Source organism: Pituophis catenifer, unplaced genomic scaffold, assembly GCF_029215685.1.
Source record: "Pituophis catenifer annectens isolate HBS135680 unplaced genomic scaffold, rPitCat1.0.hap2 SCAF_3, whole genome shotgun sequence".
NCBI lineage: Eukaryota > Metazoa > Chordata > Lepidosauria > Squamata > Colubridae > Pituophis > Pituophis catenifer.
In genome coordinates, this window is record NW_027256883.1 from 124,861,856 (window position 1) to 124,888,624 (window position 26,769).

Consider the following 26,769-nt stretch of genomic DNA (forward strand, 5'->3'; position numbering starts at 1 on the left):
TCGGAAAGCCCGCGGAGGAGGGGAGGAGGAGCGCGCGGCTTCCCTTCGGTTGGGCTCGGAGAGCACGCGAGGCCGAAGCCTGCTTCGCTTGTTTGGTTGGGCGAGGGTGAGGAGGGCCCAACCGCCCACATATTGCAACGCCTGGCGTTTCACGTAGTAGTAATAGAGCGCCGTTGAGAAGAAGAATTGAGACGAAGGCTACGTCTCCTGTGGCTGTGCTTGCAGGACACGCGGAATTGCAATGAGGCTGACCGTATGGTAGCCGAGGGCTCTGTTGTAAACTCAGCTCAGCTCTTCGGTCTCGTCAAGCACGTCTAGCACCGTAATTGTGAACTGTTAAAATTGTAGTGCAAGGCTTAGGTGGTGTGTGTGTGTGTGTGTGTTATTTGAGCGTTTTTAATAAGGTCTTAAACGCACTTCACTGATAGGCTTTTTTTAATGATATAAAAATATCCTTTAAAAAAAAAAAGGCATACAGGTTTTGAGAACTAGAATGGTAAAAGTCTATGGAGAGTCTCAGTTATCCAGGTCATGGTTGTCCCAAAGGTGCTTTTTCAAGAGGCAACTGGACTTTCTGTTTTTTCTTTGAAGACTTTTTGCTTCTCATCCAAGAAGCGAAACACATGTTCAAAGAAAAAACAGAAACTCCAGTTGCTTCTTGAAAAAGTACCTTTGGGTACTAGAATGATAAAAGAGATCTGGAATGCCTTGTCACTTGTGATTCAACAAGTTACTGAAGCACTAAAATCTCTTCAACTTTTGCATTCGCTTTTTCTTTTTCACCTACCACTAGTGTTAAAATCTCATAGAACATAGAATAACAGAGTTGGAAGGGACCTTGGGGGTCATTAGTCCAGCCCCCTGCTCAAGCAGGAGACAAGACCATTTCAGACAAGTGGTTGTCCAGTCTTTTCTTGAAAGCCTCCAATGTTAGAGCGCCCACAACTTCTGGACGGAAGCTGTTCCATTGGTTTATTGTTCCCACTGTTAGGAAGTTTCTCCTTAGTTCTAGGTTGCTTCTCTCCTTGATTAGTTTCCATCCATAGAAATAATTGACAAGTTTGGCGAAATTGCTCCACTTGACCGCACAGTTGACTGGTGTTCATTGGGAGACAGTGATATAAAATGGACCCAGTTTCCTTGGGCTTCAAATGTAAATGGTTTTTGTACTTAAGAGTTCAGATTAGAAAAAGATAGTCACATTAACTTCTTGCTTGTGATTATAGATAAAATCCCAATGGGTGAAAAAGGGGGAATGCCTACACAATTTGGATGAATTCATTTCTCTGATAGAGGGGAAAAAAGGGGGGATCTAAAGTAGGAAAGAGAGGAGACCCAGGTAGCAAGTAGATTAGATATGTCTGGAGATTAGTTTACAGAGATGAATGAGGATAAATCTATTTTAACCATACCAGTTTTTTAGACTCGAATTTCTTACAGAGAATGATGAAATAACAAAAATATATTTAAAAATATAACACTCCCAATCGTTAACGCCAAACTGCAGGTTATTAAGCAGAAGGTGTTCCAGTTAAGAAATGCAGGGATGCATTGGGGGGTGGGGGGTGGAAGCCACACACAGGCTGTATGTAAATCGTGGGTTGTGTTGCAGGGGACACCACTCCTGCCTCTGTGATCAAAAATCCAAAGTCTTTAGGTTTAGTGCTTTCACATTAGAATTCAATCAACCTAAACCACCGAAAATTCCAAGATACTGATATGAGGAATTTTGTTCAATTTTATTTTGGCTATTACTATGTGGCATTTCATCTTTAAACACAGTCACTTTAGATTTATCATCTGCTATCTGAGCTTAAGTAAACAAAACCATATCATCTGCATAAGGCTAAAGTGAAATCTTTTTTCTCATATAGAGGAAGGAAAGAAATACAGTTCACTTAGTTCATATACCAGATCATTAATAAAGTAATTAAAAAAAGGAAAAAAGTCGAAAACCCAGACTTGCTTTGTCTTTATTTTGATTCACAATTGTTTTAAAAAGTATTCTGTGTTAGAATAAAAGGCCTAACTAAAAAGAGAAAATGAAAATCAAAGATCTCATCTTGTCAAAAAACTCCAAAGAAGTTCAGTATCAATTGAATTACTTAATGACATGTATAAATAAGATCAAACCTGATTTATTTCAAGAGTTGCAGATTAATTCTATAGGAAAAAGGAATGTGAAAGAAATTTTGATAACCATAATGACAATCAAAAGAAAGCAGATTCCAATATTTGTATATATGTATGTAATTTATAGAGCCATGAAATATACTCGGATCTCAATTTGCACAAGAGTTTCTGAGACTACAGGCAGTCCTTGACTTATGACCAAAATTGAACTCAAAATTTCTGTTGCTAAGTTAAGACATTTGTTAAGTAAATTTTGCCCCATTTTATGATCTTTCTAGCCACAATTGTTAAGTGAATTCCTGCAGTTAAGTTAGTAACACGGTTGTTAAGTGAATCTGGCTTCCGCATTGTCTTTGCTTGTCAGAAGGTCAGAAAAGATTATCACAATACCCTGGACTGCTGCAACCGTCATAAATATAAATCAATTGCTGAGCATCTGAATTTTGATCACGTGACCATGGGAATACTGCAATAGTTGTATGTGTTAAAAACAGTCAAGTCACTTTCAGTGCTGTTATTAACTTACTAAAAAAAACTTACAAGTCGAAGACTACCTGTATAGCATTTAAATAATGCTATTTTTTGTTCTTAGTTTTGAATATGGATGGAACAATGAAAAAAGATGACCTTGTGAGGATTATTACATTTACACCACCATTGTATAAGCAACGTTACCATTTTATTAAGCAGTTGGTGGATAAGCATAAACCTAAAAAGGTTAGTATGTGTTTCCTAGTACAATTTTTTTCAGTATGGCTGACTGTATTAGAACTCTATTACCTTAAAGTTATTACTTTGCTGTGAGAAAACACATTTAAAAAATTGAATTAGGAATTATAATACTGTAGGAAGACTCCAAACAACTAATATAAGGAGGATTTATGTATTTGTCATGAATAGTATAAATTGTATTTTTTTGTGTGTTTAGTATTTTTTACACTAAGGTAAAGATTCTTAAACTTTCTTATTTTATGGAACCTCTAGTACCGTGATGGCGAACCTATGGCACGGGTGCCAGAGGTGGCACACAGAGCCATCATCGCCAGCTTTTCTGGTTTCCGGTGTGCCGGCCAGCTGGTCTTCGCAGGCGCCGGAGCACCAGAAAACAGCCCCCAAAATGGCCCGAAAACCGGCCCAAAAACAGGTCATTTTTCGGGTTGTTTTCAGGCCGTTTTTGGCCTGAAAAATGGCCTGAAAACGGCCCAAAAACATCCTGAAAATGTCCAAAAAAAAAAAAACCCAGCCAAAAAACAGGCATGCATGCATGGGCCAGCTGGTCTTCAGGTTTCCAGTGTTCCGGTGTGTGTGCATGCACGCACATACACACACATTCCGGTTTGGGCACTCGGTTCGCCATCGCTGCTATAGTAGTTCCCAAACTCTGCACTGCAAGTACCCCAGAATAGTTAGAAAGTTTTGTTTAGTAAAATATCCTGTTATGGTTCTCCAAGGTATTGCAGTGCACAGATTGGGAACCACAGCACTGAGGGGCGTACATTTTAAATATTGTGGTTGTTAATCAAGTAGATGCTGTGAAAAAGCATTTCAATAAAACAGTAGACCCAGATCAGAAAAATAAAGGGTAGTGGATAAGTGATATAATCTGAAGTCACAAATAAGCTGTTGTTGGCTTGATCATAGTTAATTGAAAAGCCACAGTTTAGTGAACCGTTTGAAGACAATTAACAAGAAACATCATTGAAATTGAATATTTGACTGTGGATTAAAGACATCTGGGGAAATTTGATGGGCTAATCTGGATTATTAAACTTGTCTGACAGAAGATTCTACAAGGCGAAAGAAGAAAGAAAAATTGAATAAGACTTAAAAATTTGGAAAATTTAGAGGGTGCAAATTGGAAAATTTTAAGGATTATAAATTTAGGGGATTTTAAGGAACAGTTCCAGGACTGTAAATTTTATTAATACTGGTGTTTTTGGACAATTGGGATATTGAAATTTTGGTGGAATATTGAGTAGTGAATAGTGCAGTATGCCAGCACAAAATGCCTCAGAGGGAGAAAACAATGCAGTTTATAAAAAAATATTATTAATGTTTCAAAGTATTACGGAAGATATAACAAGGAATCATAGGGAGATGATGGAATTGATATTGGGAGATTAGGAAAACCCTGGCAAATGACAATAAAAAAAATGAACAAAAAATTCAGAAAATAGAGGAGAGTCCAGAAAGAGCTGAGGAAGGAATAGAGGAGATAATTCCAAAAATTATACAAGCAGATAAAGAGATGGGAGAGAGAGCAGTAATTTCTAACATGGAACAAATAGAATATTTTTTAAGAATTCAAAATAGAAAAGAGAATAAAGAGAAAGATCCCCTAAAAATGATGGGGGAACTGTGGATGGGTGCTCTAGAGATTCAACAGCAAGAGAGATACTGTGGCAGAGTAAATATTTAGATCAAATAAACATGATAAAAGGAGTTACAAAATACCAGAGGAGAAGCAAGAGTCACCAAAAAGTTAATAAGACTTGAAATTCAAAAAAGAGCAAGAGATGATGGATAGATACAGAATCTTTTTTAACATGGTGGCTATTTTATTAAGTGTTAGAAAAAAGAAGTAGAAAGTAGAAATTGGGAAAATAGTATTATATTTACTGAAACATATTGTAATTACTATACACATGTTAGAAATTGAAAAATTACAATGATGTATTTTTAAATGGTACTATTATCAGAATTGTATGCAAAGTATATTGACCCAGATAATACACTATTCACCAAGCACTTATGGATGTTAAAGAAAAAAATCCTTAAAACTTTCTTTTTCCAGCAAGCCGGGCTGGCCTAACACTTTTTAAATGTTTTAATTGGTTTGTTACTGTTTTTAATTATGGGGCCAAATTTATATATATCTTTTAATGGTATTTTAATATTTGTAGTCTATGTTTTTATGTGGCTGTACACCGCCCTGAGTCCTTAGGGAGAAGGGTGGTATACAAATTCAAAAATAAATAAATAAATAAATAAATAAATAAATAAATAAATAAATAAATAAATAAATAAATATATGCGCCACAGTTGAATCCATTCATATATAACTTGCAAAGCCATAAAATATGGATTTAGAATTCACAGAAAAGCTACAGTTGCACAGCTTGCTAAATTAAAAACAAACCACATTATTGTATGGTTCATGGCATAATATGGCTTACTTCGTTAGTTGGATTAAAATAATAATTGCTTAGTGGGATGTGTGAACCTATCAAATTAGAGATATTTGATCTAGTTTTAGGTAAGATTCATTTTAGGAGTCGTATACATGTGCAATTTTTTTTGGTGTGTTTTGCTAATATATGCATCGTAATTTTTTCATTCGATTGCTGTATAAATACAAGTAGTAGTGAGGATATTGTCCCCTTAAGAATGTTACAGCAATTTTTTTTTCCAGTGCTGTAGATCATAGTTCTCTATCACCATATAATAAACTCTAATCAAGCCTAGCATTAAATCAGCATTCATTTTCATTACATAAGAAAACAGTATCAAACAAGTCTTACGTATGTTATTAGGAATTGTATCAATTTCACATTAACAGGTAGCAGATTTGGGATGTGCTGATTGTAGACTACTCTGGATGCTGAAATTCTGCAATTGTATTGAAGAACTTGTTGGGCTAGATATCAGTGAAGAAGTGATGAAAGAAACCATGTAAGTTGAATGTTTTAGTTAATTTTGGGAAAACTATGTTTTGTGCCCCAAACCTACCGACCTACCTACCTACCTACCTATCTCCCTCCCTCACTCCTTCCTTCCTTCCATGTCTCTCTCTCCTAAGAGAGTTCTATTTTCCATTTCTGAAATATTCTTTAAAAATATTGATATGATAGGTCAGTGCCTAATTGAGAGTTGATTACAACATTTTGGAGTTGAGGGAACAAAGAATGTGGTTGTTTGTTTCTGATCTTTCTCACATATACAATCTGCTATGCATTTCATTGCTATAAAGATCTCTAGCACAATTAATCAAAAAGTAATATATAAACATTTTTGCTTTCCTGATAGTGCCATTTTTGAACTTTGCTTATGTTGCAATTTTTAATGTGTAAGGAAAACGTATTATCATTTTCATTCAGGAAAATAATTAAGTGGACAGTAGTTCCAAAAATAATGCTGTATGAAATTTATTCAGTGCCCACAAAAATTTATTCAGCCTCCTCGTCGTCGGGATCAGGAACAATCCGCGCAGGCTGCTGGCAGGCCACAACATGTATAGACAAAACAATGCTTTCATTCTGTGTAATTTATTTGCTTCCAGGTATATGTTGTCTCCCCTTCCTAGTGACTATCTTCAGCCAAGTGAAAGACAGTTGACAGTCACCCTTCTTCAGGGTTCGGTTGCTCACAAAGATCCTTGTATGCTGGGCTTTGATATGGTAACCTGCATTGAACTGTGGGTATTCCTTTGATATTTTATATTAGTTGATGAATGTTTAAAAAGCAAACTCAGGTGACTAAAAACACAATTTTCTCTCTATATATATATTACACAAATTCTTGTTCTTATAACCTTTGATCCAAGGTACCTCTGATGGGCTAACTTACAGAATGCATCCAAAACCTGGAATCCATGGCTCTTGTGGAAGAAATTTTATAAAAATTATTTGTATAAAAAATTTTATACAAAATGTCATAAACCATTTCCTGTGCTGATGTTTGACTGTGCTATGCAATTCAATATGGGCTGTTTTCAGCTACGTCTTTGAATGTATCCTGCCTTTTCCAGTGAAGGCAGAACATTAGAAGTTCTATTATTGTTGAAGGCATTAAGGAAATTGGTGAGGAAATATCTCTGAAAGAATGACTCAAAGGATTATGGGTTATCTAGGATATTTATACATTTCTGTTTCCTGTTCTTAGCAAAGTTTCATAAATAAGGGATGTCTTCTCTTAGTTTTCCAATTTCTTAGACCATAGAACAATGCAAATATGATCTGGAAGTAAAGAAGTATAAAAGCCCAATTTTTATACTGGCAGTGCAGTATATTAAAGTTAATTTGTGATTCAGGACAAACAGAACAGTGATCCTCTCTCTCCTACTCTGGTTTCGCTCCTGTGCCATTGATTTTCCATCTGTGTCCAAAATTTGAATATTGGTGATCACTTCTGTTCTCTGCATCATTTCATTGTAACAAGTGCATTGAAGTCCTGGGATATTGTTAAAAGTAAATATATTCACTTGATCTGAGAAGTAAAAAGATCTTTTTTACAATTTCGTATTACAGAATAGAACACCTAGAAGCAAAAGAGCTTGAGAAATTTCCAGAAGTAGTATTTGGTTTCATGTCTCCAGCCATGATTGTAATTAGCACACCAAACTCAGAATTCAATTATTTACTTCCAACTGTATCATTATTTAGACATCCAGATCATAAGTTTGAATGGAATCGAACACAATTTCAGAACTGGTAAGTTCCTTCAATCTTGTAGATGTTTTGTGGTGAAAGAATAAAAAACAAATATGGATATTTTAATGTAAAATTAAAATGCAATAAAATAAACCATTGCTTTTAATAACCATTATAATTCTGAAGGCATGGAGGTTATCTTTTCTTCCTTGCTCTTATGCTATTTTAAAAATGTATATGCTACCCTTAACTAGATTTTCCTAGGCTTGCACTACTTTAAATCAGACATGAAAACGGACATTAAAACAATACTATTAAAAATACAAACCGTGAAAGTCTAACAGCAACCAAAATCATTAAACAGTGTTTTGCAATACATTAATTTTAAATATTGAACTATTATATTAAAAGGCTTGGGAGAAATAGAAAGTCATTGCCTAGTGCTAGAGAGAGAAATAGTAGATACTTAGTGGTGTTTCACTACAGTTGGGAAGTGATGCTTTCCTAGAATAAAATAGAATAGAATTCTTTATTGGCCAAGTGTGATTGGACACACAAGGAATTTGTCTTTGGTGCATATGTCCTCTGTACATAAAGAAAAAATAAAATATATTAGTCAAGAATCATAAGGGTACAACACTTAGTGATAATCATAGGATACTAATAAACAATCAAATCATACTAGGAAACAATAAAAACTATATAAATTGTAAAGATACAAGCAACATGGATATAGCCATAAGTGGGAAGAGATAGGTACTAGTAAGGATGAGAAGAAGAATAGTAATACAGTCTTAGTAGTTAATTTGACAGTGTTGTGGGAATTAGTTGTTTAGCAGAGTGATGGCATTCAGGAAAAAACTGTTCTTGTGTCTTCTTGTTCTGGTGTGCAGAGTCCAATAGTGTCGTTTTGAGGGTAGAAGTTGAAACAATTTATGTGCAGGATGTGGGGTCTGTAGATATTTTCACAGCCCTCTTTTTGACTTGTGCAGTATAAGGTCCTCAATGGAAGGCAGGTTGGTAGCAATTGTTTTTTCTGCAATTCTAATTATCCTCTGAAGTCTGTGTCTGTCTTGTTGGGTTGCAGAGCCAAACCAGACAGTTATAGAGGTGCAGATGACAGACTCAATAATTCCTCTGTAGAACTGAATCATCAGCTCTTTGGGCAGTTTGAGCTTTCTGAGTTGGCACAGAAAGAACATTCTTTGTTGTGCTTTTTTGATGTTGTTTTTGATGTTAGGTGTCTATTTTAAGTCTTAAGATATGATAGAACCTAGTGTTGTGGCTCCGTTACCTGAGCCTGTGTCATTGGCAGGAGAGGACTCCGAGAGTGAAGGAGAGGAGTTGGCAAGGCCTCCCTCTCCAGGACCCTCCTCTCTGGCAATGCCTTCGGTGTCCGCCGAAGGGCAAGAGATAGAGCCGGGGCCAAGCACGTCCACGCAGCCACAGGTGGACAGTGATGAGGGTAATGAGTCTTGGCTGGATCCTCAGCAGCATCGCAGAGATGAGCGTGCGCAACAGAAGAAAAGGCGTGCCAGAGATTAGGCTGAGTCACTGGACCACACCCCACAGGGTATAAAAGGGGGTGAGGTGGCCATTCAGACTCTGTGACAGACAAAACTACTATCGAGTCACATTGCATCTTTGGAAACAACATTATCGGCCTTGGATTTATTTTACGAACTGGACAAACCTTGACTGTATGTATTTTGTTTATTGAGTAAAAGTTCTTGGCAAGCAGCTACTGGGTTGCTGCCAAGCGTCTTATCGGAAGAATTGGTTGTCTGCCAGTTTATTTAACCCCCGGCTGTCTGTTTGTGTGCGTGTGTGAGATGGGGACAGAACACCTAGAAACTTGAAGGACTCTACTGTTGATACTGTGTTGTCTAGTATTGTAAGAGGTGTTAGTACAGGCAGATTTCTGCTAAAATCTTTCTACAATTTTGAGTGTATTTAGTTCAAGATTGTTCTGGTTGCACCACAAGGCTAGTTATAAAATCTCCCGTCTGTATGCAGATTCATCATTGTTTCAAATGAGACCAATCACTTGTATAATCTGCAAACTTCAGTACTTTGACAGAGGGATCTTTTGAGATGCAGTCATTGGTATATAGAGAGAAGTGGAGAGAGCACACAGCCTTGGGGGGGCTTCTGTGCTAATTGTACAGGTATCTGATGTGATTTTTGCCTAGCTTCACCTGCTGCTTCCTGTCTGTTAGGAAGCTTATGATAAAGATGACAGTGTATGAGTAGGCATGTGTGGGAATAAAAATTTTCAAATAATTTAGTTCCATAGAATAATGTAGTTTGTATGTTAACACCAGTACTTTGAATTGGAACTAGAAATGAAGCAGGAAATAATGAAAATCAAACCAATCTCATATTTTACTGTCACCAGTTTTGAAATGATGACAGAAAAAAAAAAAAAAAGAAACCCACAGGGGTGAGAGTGTTTTGTATTTAGTGTTATCATATTTAGTTGATTTAACAGTAACCTCAATGATTAGAAAGTAAGTGGAAAATGATATAACAAGTCAGTCACATCCATTCTACATATTTGTGGGAACCCAGATTTTAAAAGACATGTACTAAAGTGAAATTTATCATCTTAACCTTTCTCATAGAAATAAATTATCTTGAAAAGGGTTTGTCTAGTGATATTCAGAAATACTGTCTGATGGGTCTTGAATTACTCTTGCTTATCATAGCTCCTAGATTCAACATACCAAAATTCTCTTTTATCTGTGAAAGCCTATTAGCGAGTGGTTTGAATCATTTGCTGCATGTTTAATAGTATGAAGAAGAGGTAGCCACCATGGAAGTTGCTGCCTTTCTCTTTTTGAGGTTACAGAATTAAGAGTTGTTAGCCTCAGCCCTATTTGCTTCCAAATATGTTGTAAAAAACAAACCCCAAAAGAGACACTGCAAAACCGGGGAGACAATTTTTCATTACCGGTTTTGCATGTAGAAAGCATGGTAAAATGGTAGCTTTATTTCCAGTAGTCACTGTTGTCCACATCACTGCTCTATCAGGTACATTCCCATTGCAGTGATAACAGAAAAGGAGAAATAGAGTGCCCTTCCCACCAGAAAGCCTTACTCTTCCTTCTTTCTTTGACCTGTTTTCATAAGCATGACCATGTATTGTTGTGACACTCTAAGTGAATACAATTATTTCTTCTATTGGGCTTTTTGCTCTCTTGTTGCAGTTAAGATATTTCCATATTGTAAGCATGTAAGAGTAGACATAGAAGATTGGAATGTGTGACGTGCTTGTTTGTTAGAATAAACCCCTTCAGACTTCTTAATTTTTCTTTTCTCATAAATTTAGGGCTGTAAGTGTTGCTGCTCGTTATGATTACACAGTAGAGTTTACTGGAGTAGGAGAACCACCTCATGGGAAGGATGTTGGATTTTGTACACAAATTGGAGTGTTTGTAAGAAAAAAACTAAGAAATGTTGAGCCTGAGAGATTTGAAGAATATCAGAGAAGAGTTTATAAAACGGTAGGTAGATCTTTTTCTTCTGTAAGATCAGACAATTTTCATTTGAAGGAACTATTTTGGAAAGATATCATACTGGGTTTCTGCCTCTTTATATCAAACACACTTTAGGTCAGGGTAGCTGTAAACGTTAAAATATCTACTGGAAAAATGTTCAGTTGATTTCAGGTTGTCTTCAAAATGAATATGTCAAGCAAGGAAGCAAGAGTATGGAAAGTCTTTCAGATATGTCAACTGGAGCTTAAGAACTACTGTTATTCTTAGATAATTTAAACCAAAACATTTGGATGTTATGAGATTACTACCAATACAGATAGTCCTTGAATTATGACCAAAATTGGGACTGGAAAATCAATTAGCAGAGTCATTAAGTGAGGTATCACATGATACACCTGATTTTACAACCATTTCTTGCCAAGGCCATTAAGCAAATCACCATGGTTGTTCAGTAAATCATGTGGTTGTTAAGTGAATTTGGCTTCCCCCATTGATTTTGCATGTCTGAAGCTGACTCGGAAAGTCAAAAATCACAATCACGTGACTGCAGGACATTGCAATAATTATAAAAGCAAGCTGGCTCCCAAGACCCAAATTGTAGGTAAAATATGTAAAAAATGAGAAGAAATCTACTCAATGAAACAATTATATCTTGCATATTTATAGTTCTACATATATACTTTCTTAGAAATAAATTCATGTTTAAGGAGATTTACTTTCTATCAGCATGTAAACAGTGGATTGTAATAACTTTCTTGTAATTTGTGCAAAATTTCAGGTAAGATAAATTGCTTTATGTATTGCTAGATTTTTTTTACTTGTTCTGAGCATATTTGTCTGGGCCCTCATGCTTGTTCAAATTTCTCATGTTCAAATTTTACGATATTTCCAGGCTTCTGCTATTTTATTTTAATTTAATTTAAAATTTAAATTTATATACCGCCCTTCTCCCAAAGGACTAAGGGCGGTGAGCAGCCAGAAGTAAAAAACATCAAATACAAAATATAAAAACAATTTAAAAATGAATTAAACAATTTGGCCCGACAGTTAAAATCTCCCATTAATAATCCAAATTAAAATACACAATTGGAGAGATTAGGCCTGCCTGACTTGATGAAATAAAAAGGTTTTAAGGGCCCGACAGAAAGTATGTAAGTCTGGAATCATCTGTATCTCCGGGGGGGAGCTCGTTCCAGAGGGCAGGTGCTCCCACAGAGAAAGCTGTCCCCCTGGGGCCGCCAGTCGGCATTGTTTGGCCGATGGCACCCGGAGGAGCCCCTCTCTGTGGGAGCGTACTGGCCGGTGGGAGGCTATCGGGGGCAGAACTTATCATGATTTTGCTTTATGCTCCTTGAACTCTCAGGAAGGAGCTGTACCTATTGTGTACCTAAGGTGGGAAGAGCATCTACACAGAAAATGTAAAGAATTAGTTGTTTATAACTTGATTCTGATTTATTGTAAACTTGCCATAAAGTTTAAAGTTGAGTATAGTTTATAGTGCTAAAAAGCTAAATATGTAAAGACTTTAAACAATTGATGTGCTATATAAATGTCTTGAATTTTGTTTTTTCTTGAGAAAGATTTTCAAAGTCATATATCCAAGTCTTAAAGATGAAAAGTATTTGCAGAATGCAGTGGTCAATGAAGTTTTTCGAGCAGCAGAGATAATTGCAAGGAAACAACTGGACTATAAAAAATCTGAAGATAAAAAGCACTGTGATACTCTTATTGGAACAGAATCCCAATTTCAGCAATCTAGTTTCCAGATGTATTTGGATGATTTTCCTTTCTCTGAAGCTGATAGTAAAATTATGCAGCCGATGGCTAAGGGAAATGTTATCTATGTACCTCTTGCAAAAATCTTTTCTTTTTCCAAAGTGAATCAACTTTGTGGTACCTTTGAAAAACTCAGTAAGCTCATAACTGGCAAAATCACACTAAGCCATGATGGTTCTGCAGTGATGATTGAGATGGAATATGAAGATGAACAACAGGATGGTGATCAGAATTAAAAAGAACTGTTCCTGTTATGAACAGAACAGTCTACTAATTGAAATACTAGTAATTGCTGGTTTAAAATTGGACTTAAATACTATAATCAGATGTGACATTTTCACATTAAATTGGATTATATATGGTTGAGTAACTTCTTAGTGTCCAAGAGTGGCACTTGGTTTTGTTTTTCACCTGAGGAAGGTAGCTTATTCCCAAGAGGCCATTGCCCACAAAGTGGATAAGGTAATGTTATACTATATAGTACTTAAGGGGGAGGGGGAAAATCCTCCCTTAAAAGTGTAACAAAAAATAAAAAATTCAAACCCAAGTAAGCAATACAACTTTTCAAATAATTGGAAGTAGAGTGAGAGTGAAGTTTACTCGTCCATGTGTTTTACTACATAACTCTGAATAAGAATGCATATGAAAAGATGTCAGTCTAATCACAAAGCAAAAAAAAAAGTTATTGAAACAAAAGTTTAAAAAATGATTTTCCCAATTTTAATACTGGAAAATGTAAAATTTAAGAAGTTTTGTACTAAAATATAGAGATTGCTGTACAAAAGATCATTAGTATATACTAGATAAAATGAAGTATTTGCTAGTAATACTAAAGTATGGTAAACATTAAGTACTTAATAAATCCCCTGTAATCATGTATTATGCTTTGGAACTTTTTCTCCAAATGTCTTAATGTTTCTATGCTACAAAATAATAACTTGCCAATTACATGTTGCATTTTTCTGAAAATGACAAGCATGCATAGTGATTGATTTGCAGCTGGGAATAACTATACAGATAGTTTCGATCGTGCTTTCAAATTCTATCATTACAGGAATGACAGAAACTGATCCTGTCATAATTCTTTTTGTGATGGATGTTCTAAATCTAAAACATCGTTAGTGATAAGATGCAGTCCTCACTTTGGTGTCATTAAACTGGTTTATATCAAATATTTTCGCTCAATTATAATAAAATATCTTCATTCTATCTCTTCATATTTAGAAATATAAAGGCTGTTCTCTGTACATTCTGTTGACAAATATGATTTTTCTATAATTAGTTTTGAAATATTGCTTCGATTCCCAGCAACAGTGAAGCGCATGAACGTGTATGCTATTTTTCCAATGTGGCAGTGAACAGTTCTATTACAAATAGCACTGGCATGCTTTCATAAGTACTGCCTCTGTTTCTCACCTTTCACAACTTTAGGTTGTTTCAAGTTTGACTTCTAGAATTCCCCATGCTGGTTGCAGAATTTTGGCACTTGAAGTCCGTATATATTAAAATTGCTAAGGATGTGACACTATATTAGATAATAATCCTAATTTTATCCAATGTTTCTCTCTCCCCCATATCCCTGAGAAGAGTGGAGACTAGCATGAAATTTCAAAGGAAATTTCCTATAACAGTTTATTTAATGAGTATATTTACAGGTAAAACACATAGGATTTTATTTATTTATCATATTTATATAGCTGGCCATCTCACACGAAAGTCATTTTGGGCAGCATACAATATTTTAAAATATTATAGAATAAAAATGCAAAAATTAAATGAAAATAGCATGCAAAAAATGTGACTCATAATTAGCTGTGTCAAGAATCTGATGGCATATGACATAAATGTAGCAAACAAATCTAGTAAAACCAGATACACTAAACATGAAGTTCCTTTCTATATAAAATTAGAGCAGTGATGGCTAACTTTTTATGTCACCGCGTGCCGACCTGCATGCCAGAAATGCAAAACCATCCTGCCTGGACCGTGCGGCCTCACTGGCTGCGCATGTGGGAGCGCCAAAACCCCAAAGACCAGCGTTCCGTCACGCATCCGTGTGCCGGCACTCAACTTTTAGTTTCCGGCGCGGACACATGATCGACAAACAGCGACGGAAACCCGGAAGTTCAGGTGCTGGCACATACATGCGCAACAGAAAGCTGCTCTCCTGGGTTTCGGTGGGCACGGAGGCCAGCTGACCGGTGCGTGTGTGTGCACAGAAACACGGAAGAGGAGCCAGCGAGGCCGCATGTCCCTTGTGGGATGGTTCTGTGTACCACTTCCAGCAGGTTCGCCAACACAGGTACCGTTTCCATAGATTCGCCAACACAGTATTAGAACATCAAGTCTCTGGAATCTGTACCATCAAATCCTTAATTCTGTGCTGCATACCACCCAAAAGCAATCAGGAAAGTAAAAGCAGCAGACAGATCAAGGAGAACCAAGAAGACTGCCTTTCCCAGACTCCTCTTACAAAGAACATCAGTTAGGACAATTAGTGGTTCCTCATTCTAATGACCAGGAGTGGAAAGTGGAGCGGAACACATCCAGATCATTAACAGCACTTTAACCACCTTCAGGTGAGTCTTACCTAAAAAAAGAGCCTGTAGGAAGTGGATGATCTTTTTAAATATTAAAAAGGGTGGTTTTCCCCAAGTATGCAAAGTACTATTATTAAAGTATCCAGCATCAATCCCTGCAAATATTTACTGCATTTACAATATGTTCCATAGTCGGTGAAATCAGTCATGATAAATATGATCAAGAGGCCCTGCACAGCTACAAATAACTACATCCTCAGACCTTACACTCTGAAATGGATCTATAATACAAAACTCGGCCAGATGATATGAGACAGATGTATTGACTGACATCAATATAAGCACTGGGAGGAGCTATTTTGCCTCCAAAATTCCTTACAAGTGAGTTGTGTATCCTGCACTAGAAAGTAATGAATAGGTTTCACATAGTATGAAACTTTTTAATAAAAGCTGGTTAACCAGGTTAATATATTAAGAGAAATAAATTTCTTGGCATCTTTTATTGCCAAGCTCTACTTAACTTGTCTCTTTAATTCTTTAGTAAAATACTTAATTGTTGAGGCTGAGATATTTCATTAGCTGAGGGTCTCTCAGAGGTGTGTCCAGAGTCTGAAGATTTGTCAGTGATAATATGTGATGTGATGCAAGTTCCATCTTTTTTATGTACATGGAACATTGCAATGTAGGTACTAAAAGGCATGGAGTTTGTGTTGCCTTGATACTTTGTCACTCTTTCTCTCCCCGCCCCCCTTCCTGCAAAAATGCAGAGGCTCTTCTTTGTTTTAAGGAATTTTCAACTCTAGTTTTTAATTTAAGCGCGTACATTACAGAAACTAATATAGACGAGAAAACAGAAGGCAATGTGACCAGATAAGCTAATTTACCTTTAACTTAACTATTTTATAGGAAAAAGTAAAATAAATAAAACCATTAATTGCACTCAAAATCCATTTTATACAAATTCTTACTACACTTAGCAAATAAGTGAATTATTAATATATGATCAATATTATCTTTAGCACTAGGAATTTAACAAAAGGATTTAAGAGTTCCAACAAGAGAATGGAACACCTTGAATAGAATTTTATCTTCTATGGAAAATTATTGGCTCAAATAAGCCAGTTATTCAGTGGGTGAGAGGGACAGGTGGTGGCTGCGGCTTGTAGCCTTTAAAATAAAAAAATTGAAAATGGGGTGCAAATAATTTAAAAATCCTTTCACTTTCTGCATGTTATTTTCAGGAAAGATAACCTGCTTTCTTTGGAATTAATTCTTATTGTGGAGGGAAAAAGTAATGCAGGAAAAATATTTAAATTTCTGTGTGATTTTTTTATTTTAAAAAAGAACAGTAAAAGTTGAGGACAAATTTTATTGAATTTGTAAGTTCACTTTACAATGAAGTATTTTATGATAAAAATGTTGGTTTTAATAAAAAACATTAGCATGTCAGTATACAGTTTACACAAGTTTAATGCCATATAAATATGAAGATCATTTCCCATGTCTCAGATAGTACTGGAATCACTTCATTAAAATAATACAATTAATAAAAGTGCATGATATTTGTTCAAACTTTACACAGAAGAATTAATACATAGAATGAGCATATGGAATAAGAAGAGTTACCACCAATATGTTGAATGCCAAGAGAGAAATTCTCTCTGTACTAGTTCTAAAAGGAACAAAATTGGATATTTCTAATGGACTAATATTGCATTTGATGTACTAATTATATTCACTGGAATATTTAGTTGAGTGTGATAATTTCTCATTATGGGTACTGTAAGTGACCCTGTCATTTATTTTAACCAGTTATTTTCCAGGACTAAGATCATTCCTCAATAAATTCAAGCACTATCTTAGGTTTGTTTTACTTAACCACACTACTAGAAAGTTCAAAGTAAATTAAAGTGTATTTCAAAATAAACCATGTGCATTCCCTTTCCATTATTTTAATAGCAGCTTTAAAAAAAACCACTTAGTCAAGTTAGAACAAGTTGAAACATAATAGAACACTGTTGGGTACCATAGTAAAGAAATATTATTTTAAGAGTTCACACATGTGATTTCAGCAAAAAAGCTATGATATTTATAAAAAACTATTTCAAACATTAAAAATCCTTCATTTAACTAAAAATAACTCATACTCTTTTCAAAAAGAATCAGTGATGCCATGAAAACAGTAAAAATAAGACACTAAATAAGATACCTATAATTAGCTTATTAAAAGTTATTTTTAAAGGTGTATCAATTTCTATTTTTTAAAGATATGAGACTAGCTACTAAACAACTATTGATATAGTTAAAGATTATTGGTAGTTTTCATATCATTAGCAAAAAAAAAAGTGATGTTTCTGCTGTCAGATAATGCTTTGTTGAAATTGTTGCATAGGCAAATTATATTGTTTTGTTTATACAAATGTTTATGCATCACAGTTCTGCCAGGAGATTTCTTCTGTATATGTCTAATTGAAATAAATTTTATTTAAGAAGACATGGGAAAAAAGCAATTTAATACTGGACAGCACTAGACGCAAAGCATTCATCCATGTCAGTGTTTGCACGGGTGATGCTGCATCTGGCAAGTATTTCCTTCATATATGGACCATGACCGGCAAACATAATGCAACAAAAAGTAAGGAAATTGCTATTATGCCATTTGCTCAATTTACGTCAGGCCTAAATTGGAACTTCAACTAAAATAATGGATTTCACATGGACTGAAGTAACCTTTATAAAGTGCTTATCTTTATAGCGGTTTACTATTTATTATTAAAGCTTCATAAAATAGTTTGTTATTTCCTTTTCCCTTAGAAACAAGGCACTCTCAAATGATATTTTCCAAGCTCTCTCTGCAAATCATCTTGTGAGCTCAAAGTTCTCATTCAATCCTATAATAATGATTTAGGTACAGACTAAATGTCAGTCAATACAACCTCATACTTTTTCATATTTTAAGAATACGTACAGCAGCTGTGTGGCTCTGAGTATGTTCAACAGTAATAAAATATGCGTATCATTCCTATTTAGGGCTAGCCACTCATTTTCAAGTGATAACAAAAATACATTACTGAAATGCATGTCATGTTTTAAAACTACACACGTTTATAAAAGTACTACTTTCTCAAAACACTTCCTTGAATGAGTACTTTCCATTTCCTATTCTGATTTGCCTATAGAAAACATTACTGAAGGTCTTACAGACAACTGATTTCAATATAGGTTCAATTATATAGAATGTTTTCCTCTTTCCAAAAAAAACCCCCCCAAACCCCACCCCAATTTGATTTACATATGGAACAATGCAACAACTCCATCAACAAATCTGCCAACAAATTAGCAGCATGCTAAAAGATGGGAAATTGCCCTTATAAATGATTTCAGAAGAAGGTGCTTTCAATATAAAGTATCTAAATAGGCATAACAGTGTATGCCAACTTTCAGAAGATCTCATCCTTCATAATATTGAGAAATAAATTCTGGAAATCCATCAACTTAGTCCAGTTCTTCTAGCGTTTTATAACTACTTGTTCATAAGCTCCAGATCCGGCTCTGAAAAATTAGAGGAAAAATTAGAAACAAAAGGAAAGCTTGAACTTGTACAGGTAGTCCTCACTTAATGTACACTCATTCAGTGACCATTAAAAGTTACAGTCACACTGAAGAAGGGATAATGAAAATGGGTCCTAATGGTTGTAGCAGTTGTAATGCCTGTAGTCATGTGATTGTAATTTAGGCATTTGGTGATCTCATAGTATCAATCAGCATTTGCAATCTTCACTGCTGGCTTTCAGTGATCGAAGACAGTGCGAAAACTGGCAGGTCACAAATGGTAATCATATGATTGCCAGATGCTATGACTCTTAAGATTCGCCTAACAGTTGCAACTGCAGGAACCATAATCATAAGTCAGTGTGATCATGTAATAGTGCACTTTACAAATGCATTGCTTAGGCAAAGGAGTTCTCATTGGCAAGCAGGGACTACCTGTAGAGCAATTTATGCTTTCACATACAATAGAAATTTAATATTGTGAGACATTTGCAGTTTTCATTTTTAAAAAATCATGTCTAAGTACCAGGACATAATGTTAGCACATTCTGTGCTCAGTTGATAGAATGGAAACATTTTCAGAAGATTTTTCATACCAGAGAGGCACACTGGGCAGTATGAATGCAATAGCTAGGTAAACATTTGAAGACACATTTTGTTGTGGACCCTTTTTGTCCAGCAAATAATGGCTAATAATTTCACTTCCTCATGTGGAACTTGGCATAAATCCATATGAAAATTGAGAATATTACCACTTATATATTTAACTTTTTTTTTTCTAGGTGTGCTTTAAAAAAATGAAATCCATCAAAGTTACATTAATTAGAATCTAGACTCAAATGGTTCTTTGGAACTATTTTTATTTAACCATAAAATGAAAGCCATAGTCTTAGAAACAAGAAAAAGGGGAAAGCAACAAAGCTCATATAGGAGGCTGATAGGAAATCTCAGGTTTGTAGGCTAGATTGGAATTTAAATTAGCTTGCCAGTGTGTGGCATGGAAATAATACAAATTATTTCCATTTCGCTGCCAATTGAGTTAACTTTTTAACCTTATATCTGCTGAGAAAGAGTAGTAAGATTGTTTTGGGAGCAGGGTTTTATGTTAACACTTGTTTTTCAGAAGAAGCCAAAATGTTAAAGAATTAGGGGGTTCTGTTATCCACCCACCAATTTACAAGTAAGTTTAACCAATGTTTAAAATGCAACATAAATAAATACATTCAAAGAATGAAGAAGGTCTGTCTTGCAAGTTGGACAACTGGTGTAATTTCTTCTTCCTTTTTATATATAATGTTCTTGTTTTCCTGTTTGTTCCATGTTCCCCTATCCTTTTCTCTATCTTCAATATTAGAGTGTAAAAGAAAGACTGTGTTATACTCTGTCATGCTATATAAAATGAAAGATTTTGACGCTTTACAGTAATGATTTAAATCAATGTTTCTCAACCGTGGCATCTTTAAGATGTATGGACTTCAATTCCCAAAATTTCCCAGCCAGTATATCTGGGTGAGGAATTCTGGGAGTAGAAGCCCATACTTCATAAAGTTGTCAAAGTTGAGAAACACTGGTTTGAAGTGTTGGGATATGATTTCCACTGCTGATTATGTCACAGATAAAAGGATGCATTACATTAACAACATACCTATTAGGTAAGTGATGACTTCCAAAGGCAGTGCTTCCTCCAGGACCTACAAAAAGTCTTAGTCCTTCTTCTGCAAAAATAGATATTAAAAAATATGCAGTATTACTATGTTTGACAAACTGTTTTGTGGAAGAACTATGACAAAATGTTTCCCGTTCTTTCTTCCAGCCGTAAGTATGGCTAGGAATCTTTGGGAGCAGAAAGGGATATGATGGGAGAAGTTTCAAACAAACTGGAATTGTGGATTCTGTAGAGTTACCAAATTATACATAGATATTTAATAAATAAAATAAAAATACAGTTGTCAAGAGTATTAATCCTATAAATACATTTCTAATCTGAACAGTTGTTTCTCCTCAGATTGTCAAAAGGATTTAATGCTTTCATCAAAACGATCAAAGCAGCATTGTGCTGCAAGTCGGCCAATGTATGCATGCATATATCATGACCACATCCAAAAGGGGTGGAACATATCTTTGTCTCACTGGTGGAATGCTCTTTGCATAATTTGTCCCTCTCTGTGGCTGCTGCTACATTTCTTCAGTAGATGCTATTTTTAGTACCTTTAATAATTACTACTGTCAACTCTGAATCAAACCTAGCTGGAGCTGTTTTGCCGCTTCCTAGTTGCCACACACTTTTGGGGGGGGGATAAAGGGGGGGGGAAGTATTGGGATGCTTCGCAGACATAATAAAGATTTTTTCATGGTCATGAACCAAGGTCATGCCAACAGGTGTCAGTTGAGGGAGGAAAGGAATGACTGAAGAGCCTGTCAACTGCTCTAATTGGACAATGTGACCTGTGACTCGTGGGAAGGCGAACTTCCACTCTTTTAATTATGCTGAAACTATGGGAAACCTTTAGAATTGGTTTTCACCTAGCCGTGCTGATTTGATGTGTCCAATAAACATATTCTTTGAGGGACTTTCCTATCTCAGAGTTCTAATTTCTTTGGATGCATTACTTGTAACCTTGACAACAACATCATTAGCGATTTTCCTCTGTATAACCTAAGAGTTGGAATGATTCATCAACAATTTATTCTCAAGTTTTCATTCTTGTTTTACAAACCTTCTGCACTTGAGTCCAAACTGAAGTCTTGAGTCTGCAGTATTTTTTCAACAATGTCATCTGCATCAACTCTTGTTGCATCAACCCTCTTCAGCTGTGATTCCACAGAATCCTGTTTTATTGGTAGCCTATGAAAAATATGAAATATCTAGAAATGCTATGCTCCAGAACGATGATCAATAACTACCATATTATTAAATCTTCCATAGTATTTTACCTGTTTGAGTTTTCTGAGAGTGCATCTTTCATAGTTGCTTTCAGATTATCCTCGGTGCTTCTCGATTCAGCCTCTTCACATGGCTCTAGAATACTACTTATACCAGTTGATGTGCTTCCCACAGAGGTATTCCTTTTATGACAGAGATCAGAGAAACTGGATGATCTGGAATGTGCAGTACTGTATCCTAAAATACATAATTATTAATTCAGAGCCATTAGCCTGATGCCATGTCAAAATTTCCAGCTTCTTTTAACCAGAATATGCCATTTTAATGTATAGCTATTTGTGATTTATTTGATTATCAGCAACTAGTAAGTACTTGTACTTAGCAAAGATATGGAACCTTAAATCATTACAGGTAGTCCTTGACTTACAAAAGTTCATTTAGTGACCGTTCAAAGTTACAACACTGAAAAAAGTGACTTATGACCATTTTCACACTTACAATTGCAGCTTCCCCACAGTCACGTGATCAAAATTCAGATGCTTAGCAACTGATTCATATTTATGACGATTGCAGTATCCTGAGGTCATGTGATCACCTTTTGTAACCTTCTGACAAGCAAAATCAACAAGGAAGCCAGATTCACTGAACAACTGTGACAATAAAGTCATAATGTGGGGCAAAATTTACTTAATAAATGTCTCACTTAGCAGCAGAAATTTTGGGTACCATTGTAGTCGTAAGTTGAGGACTACCTGTACTATATTCTAAAATAACAATTTAAAACCTTCTGAACATCCATTAAGGTTCAACTAGACCACCAACTATGCAAAACAAAAATCTAGACTCTAAGAATAATAAATCCATATGAATTATGAGTTTTGCAAAGGCAGACCATTTGCAAAAGTTTCTTAACCTTGGAGAATTTAGGGCATGAATATTACTAAGCAGCAAGTTTACCATGACAAAGGAATGGTTTTCATCACAAGCATATCATTTAGCAAAAAAATATCAAGTCTAAATGAATCTAGCTTCACAGATTCACGTCATGTGCACAGATTCATAATTGCCATGTTGGCCATGAAATCTTGATTTGTGCCAACCTGGAGGCTTCAATGTAAACACTAAACTCCTCAAATAAAATTGGGTCACCAACATATGTTAGGAATTACCTTGTCAGTTCAGAAAGTAAGGCAGCTAGATGAATTCTACATATTCATTTTCTACTACAGAATTACAAAACCTGCTACCTGCTGAATAGGAGAATAAACTCATAAAATACAAGACTTGATTCCTAGAGACTTAGCTGCTGCTAGATTTAAAGAGAGCCAGTTTGGTATAGTTGTTAAAGACCTGAGTTCTAGTTCTGCATGAAGGCACAAAACTAGTGGGGTGACATTGGGCCAGTCACTGTCTCACAGCTCTAGGAAGAAGGTAATGGCAAATCACTTCTGAAAAACCTTGCCAAGAAAACTGAAGGGATTAGTATAAAACTCAAAGTATGAAAAAACAAACAAACCTGATATTGGTAATGAAAAGGGGAAGGAAGGTACTGGGAAGTTTAGGTATGCTGGAGCCAATGATAATTTATTTCTTTAAAAATGATCTACTAAATCAAACAGGAGTCTCCACTTGGAGGGAAGGCATAAATAATTAAATTAAAAAGCTAGCAACAAAATTGAGAGTGATTTACTACATCTCTTTCATCATACCATATTTTGCTAATGCATGTCAGAGAACTTTGCAAAATGCAAAATAAGTCTTTTTTTTTCTTTTTTTAAACTAGTCTGGTACTGATAAGCAGCCTCTTTTAGTTCAAGGGACATCTAGTAAACCCTTCAGTGTCAGGGCCAAAGTAGTGGCTGAAAAATCTCTATCTAATTTGGCCTTACTTGAATGCAGGAATGCAAAGAAGGTAAAGAAGCACCTATCTCCAACAGACATTATGAGAATTAGAGGTAAAAAGAAATTTAAGTCTCTTTAAAGTGGACAGCGCAGGAAAAGAGAGTGAAAATTCTGAAAGCTTATTAGGTACAAATGCTAAACAATACTTTCTGCTTGCCTAGAAATGGTCAACTATGACTACTGATTCCTGTAAAACAATAAAAGTAGAGTTGTTTATCCTTGCCTCAATGGGTACCTAACACCCATGACTTGGGAACAACACTCATATAGCTCACATGTTTTTTTTCTTGCTATCTTGTACATTCTCCATCACTGTACTTCCTTGTTGCATGTCACTCTCTGAATGGTAGTATATTGCAAAGAATAATAGTTTTACCAGATACTTTTGATTGTTGGCTTGCATAACTAGAAGTCCTAGAATGTCCACATGCTCCAAATTCATCTGGGACTGAGATGCTCTTGCTTGTAAAATCTGTTGGGGAAAAAAAAGTCAGATTGAACAGCACTACTGCTGGATTATTTCCTCAGGTAACTGGGCTACTTGTAATAAAGACTTGATTAAAATTAATCAGTAGTTTGCTGAATTGATCTCTAATATTATACCTTTGCACTATATATGAGGAATTATTAGCATGCAGATAACATTAGGAAATAATTGTAGGTAACTATGTTAACTCGTTTACTTCTCTAATAATGATCTGTCTTGCTACAAGGAACTTGATTCCTGTATTAAAAATCCTCTATTTTGTCTTCATTTAGCTTTAAAATTTAAAAATTTATAGTGAAAAATAACTCCATCACATCTGTTATCACTACAGAGGACTAAAAAGTAATTTGTAATCTAGTAAGGATGGATATTTGTAAATCATGTTGATCACCTATGTATCTCAATATTCTTTTTAAAAGCCATCCCAACACCTGAATCAATGCTGGTAACTAAGAAATGAGTTACACATTCCAGCAACAAAAATTGCTTGAAGTTTAAATGAAGTTTAAACAAATTTGAAATGTAAGATACTACATATCAGAACGTTTCTCCATATTTAAAACAGTCTGTAAGTAAATAATTGTAATGCAAGAAGGCGTTCTTCAAAATAACATCCTAGCTTTTTTTAGACAGTAATTTTTCACAAAACAGATAATCCTAAAATTCTATGCCCCTTTATGTTATCATATACATTGAAATACCGTAGGTGTCTGTCACAAGGATGGGAAACTGTATCATACACCATGGCACATAAACGCTGGGTGATTTCCACAATGATGTTATATATGATATTGTTGCTTATTCTAGATACCTATAAGGCAGTACGTTTATATAGACATGTCAGGCATGTTTCTTAGATATACCTAATTAGTTGATTTGTCATAGAGAAATATTTGAAAGAGAGCTATGCTGAAGTACAATGAATTATCTTAAGAAGACTTATACTGAGTTTACTGAATAAATATTCATTTTCCTGTGACGGATCGCCTTCCACAGTTTCCTACCTGATACGGTCAAATGTGACCCTTTAGTGTTCTCTGCACCTTTTCTGTCTTCATGTAGGGATTCTGATTCTCCAGCAATTGGTATAGACATTGATGTAGATGGAGGTCTGCAATCAAAGAAGTTTGAGATGGAAGATTGTTGTGTATATACTTGTGTGTATGCATACCTAAGGGCAACAGGCTTTATGCTATAGTTCATCAATAATTTTCAGCTCTCCAGACATTTAATCTCTTACTCGGGACTTGGCTTGACTCAACAGAAAAGTCAGCTAGATAATACAATGCAAACATCAATGAAAATTTACACAGCAGCCAATTGCCTATTCTGGAGCAAAGAATGTATAGAGCTTTTATATATTTGTGCTGCAGAGTTAAACTGGCTTTTCCCTCCTATTTTTAAAATTAATGGTTATTTGGTGATTTGATCAATGGTCTTGGGGAGATGAGAGTTGTTTATATAATAGTTCCTTGTAGTCTGAGAACTGCTGGTTGTTGCCTCATCATGTTCAGCCATTAGAAGGGGAAACATGCATGCGTTCTAACACTACTGCAAAGAAGGATAATTTATAAATAATAATTCTGGACTGAATTAGGACTGAGGACTGAGGAAAAACAATTGCGAAAAATTATGAACTATTGGGACTTGAAGATCGAAGGTGAATGCTTATGAGAAAAGAAATCCATTATTATACCAGTCATGATTTGAGCCCTGGAACGATACCTAAAGAACTTCCTTGGTAACTGGAAATATTGAATTTATCAGATCTGAACACTCAAATTTTACACACGCACACCCCCAAAAAACAAACCCCACTCTACTTGGAACTGTCTATATTTTTTTAATTCTGAATAATTCTTAGGTCCATGGTTAGGCTTTGAATTATTAAGTTTCTACCAGTCTTAGACTGTGAATCTAAACTATAGAATACTCACACGTAGTTATAAAACAATCTCTCTGTCAACAAGTCAGCATCTGACAACAAGTGGGCAAGAGACTCAGGAGCTCTGGTTGGGCTCCTGTGGGAAGAACAACCCACCACATATAGATACACACACCCACACCCACACCCACGCCCACACCCACAATATATACATATATATATATTATAAAACAAAAATTTCAACATAAGGAAATAATTTATCTGGATTCAAATACCACTGAACAACAATTAGCAGATCTAAGGAGATTCATTACCAGAAATAAAATATTCAGGGAAGCTGAACTGGAAAAGATTAGGAAAAATTGTAAATATGAAAGGCCCAAAACCAATAGTAGAAGAAACTCAAATAATAACAATTGCGAATAGAAAAGAAGTGAGCTGAGTGAACTAGAGATAACAAAGAAGTAATAACAACAGAACCAGTACAGGCAGCACTGAAGCAACCTATGAACTGCCTCCCTGACCAGAAGAATTAAAAAAGAAAATTATGGCAGATGTAGAACTACCAGCAGAAGGACAAAGACTGCCAGCATTGAAATTAGTGCCCCAAAAAGATCAGATATCTATAATGAAGGATGTGAATAAGGTGCTTGCATGGAGTAAAATAACATCTATTGAACAGATGCTTAATAGTCAGAGAAAGAGGAAGAACTTGCCCTAATTGGTCAGGCTATAGAAATA

At 35.4% G+C, this 26,769-nt stretch overlaps 2 protein-coding genes across 2 annotated transcripts in view; one reads left to right on the forward strand and one right to left on the reverse strand.

Annotated features, from left to right (window-relative positions):
* Positions 1 to 9: 9 nt before the first annotated feature.
* On the forward strand, positions 10 to 13,805 carry HENMT1 (HEN methyltransferase 1). Its single transcript, XM_070941038.1, has 7 exons — positions 10 to 322; positions 2,726 to 2,850; positions 5,693 to 5,805; positions 6,413 to 6,547; positions 7,380 to 7,562; positions 10,834 to 11,008; positions 12,583 to 13,805. The coding sequence occupies exons 2-7, from the start codon at positions 2,734 to 2,736 to the stop codon at positions 13,012 to 13,014; spliced, it is 1,155 nt and encodes a 384-aa protein (XP_070797139.1). The 5' UTR covers positions 10 to 322; positions 2,726 to 2,733; the 3' UTR covers positions 13,015 to 13,805.
* A 4,815-nt stretch (positions 13,806 to 18,620) lies between these two features.
* The window catches only part of EEIG2 (EEIG family member 2), a 45,078-nt gene continuing 36,929 nt past the window's right edge, over positions 18,621 to 26,769 (reverse strand). The window contains exons 6-11 of the mRNA XM_070939332.1: positions 25,148 to 25,254; positions 24,033 to 24,128; positions 21,805 to 21,991; positions 21,588 to 21,715; positions 20,516 to 20,585; positions 18,621 to 18,870 (exon numbers count right to left, since the gene is read on the reverse strand). Of these exons, the coding sequence (XP_070795433.1) occupies positions 18,828 to 18,870; positions 20,516 to 20,585; positions 21,588 to 21,715; positions 21,805 to 21,991; positions 24,033 to 24,128; positions 25,148 to 25,254 (631 nt within the window). The 3' untranslated portion in view covers positions 18,621 to 18,827. The remainder of the gene's footprint in view (positions 18,871 to 20,515; positions 20,586 to 21,587; positions 21,716 to 21,804; positions 21,992 to 24,032; positions 24,129 to 25,147; positions 25,255 to 26,769) is intronic.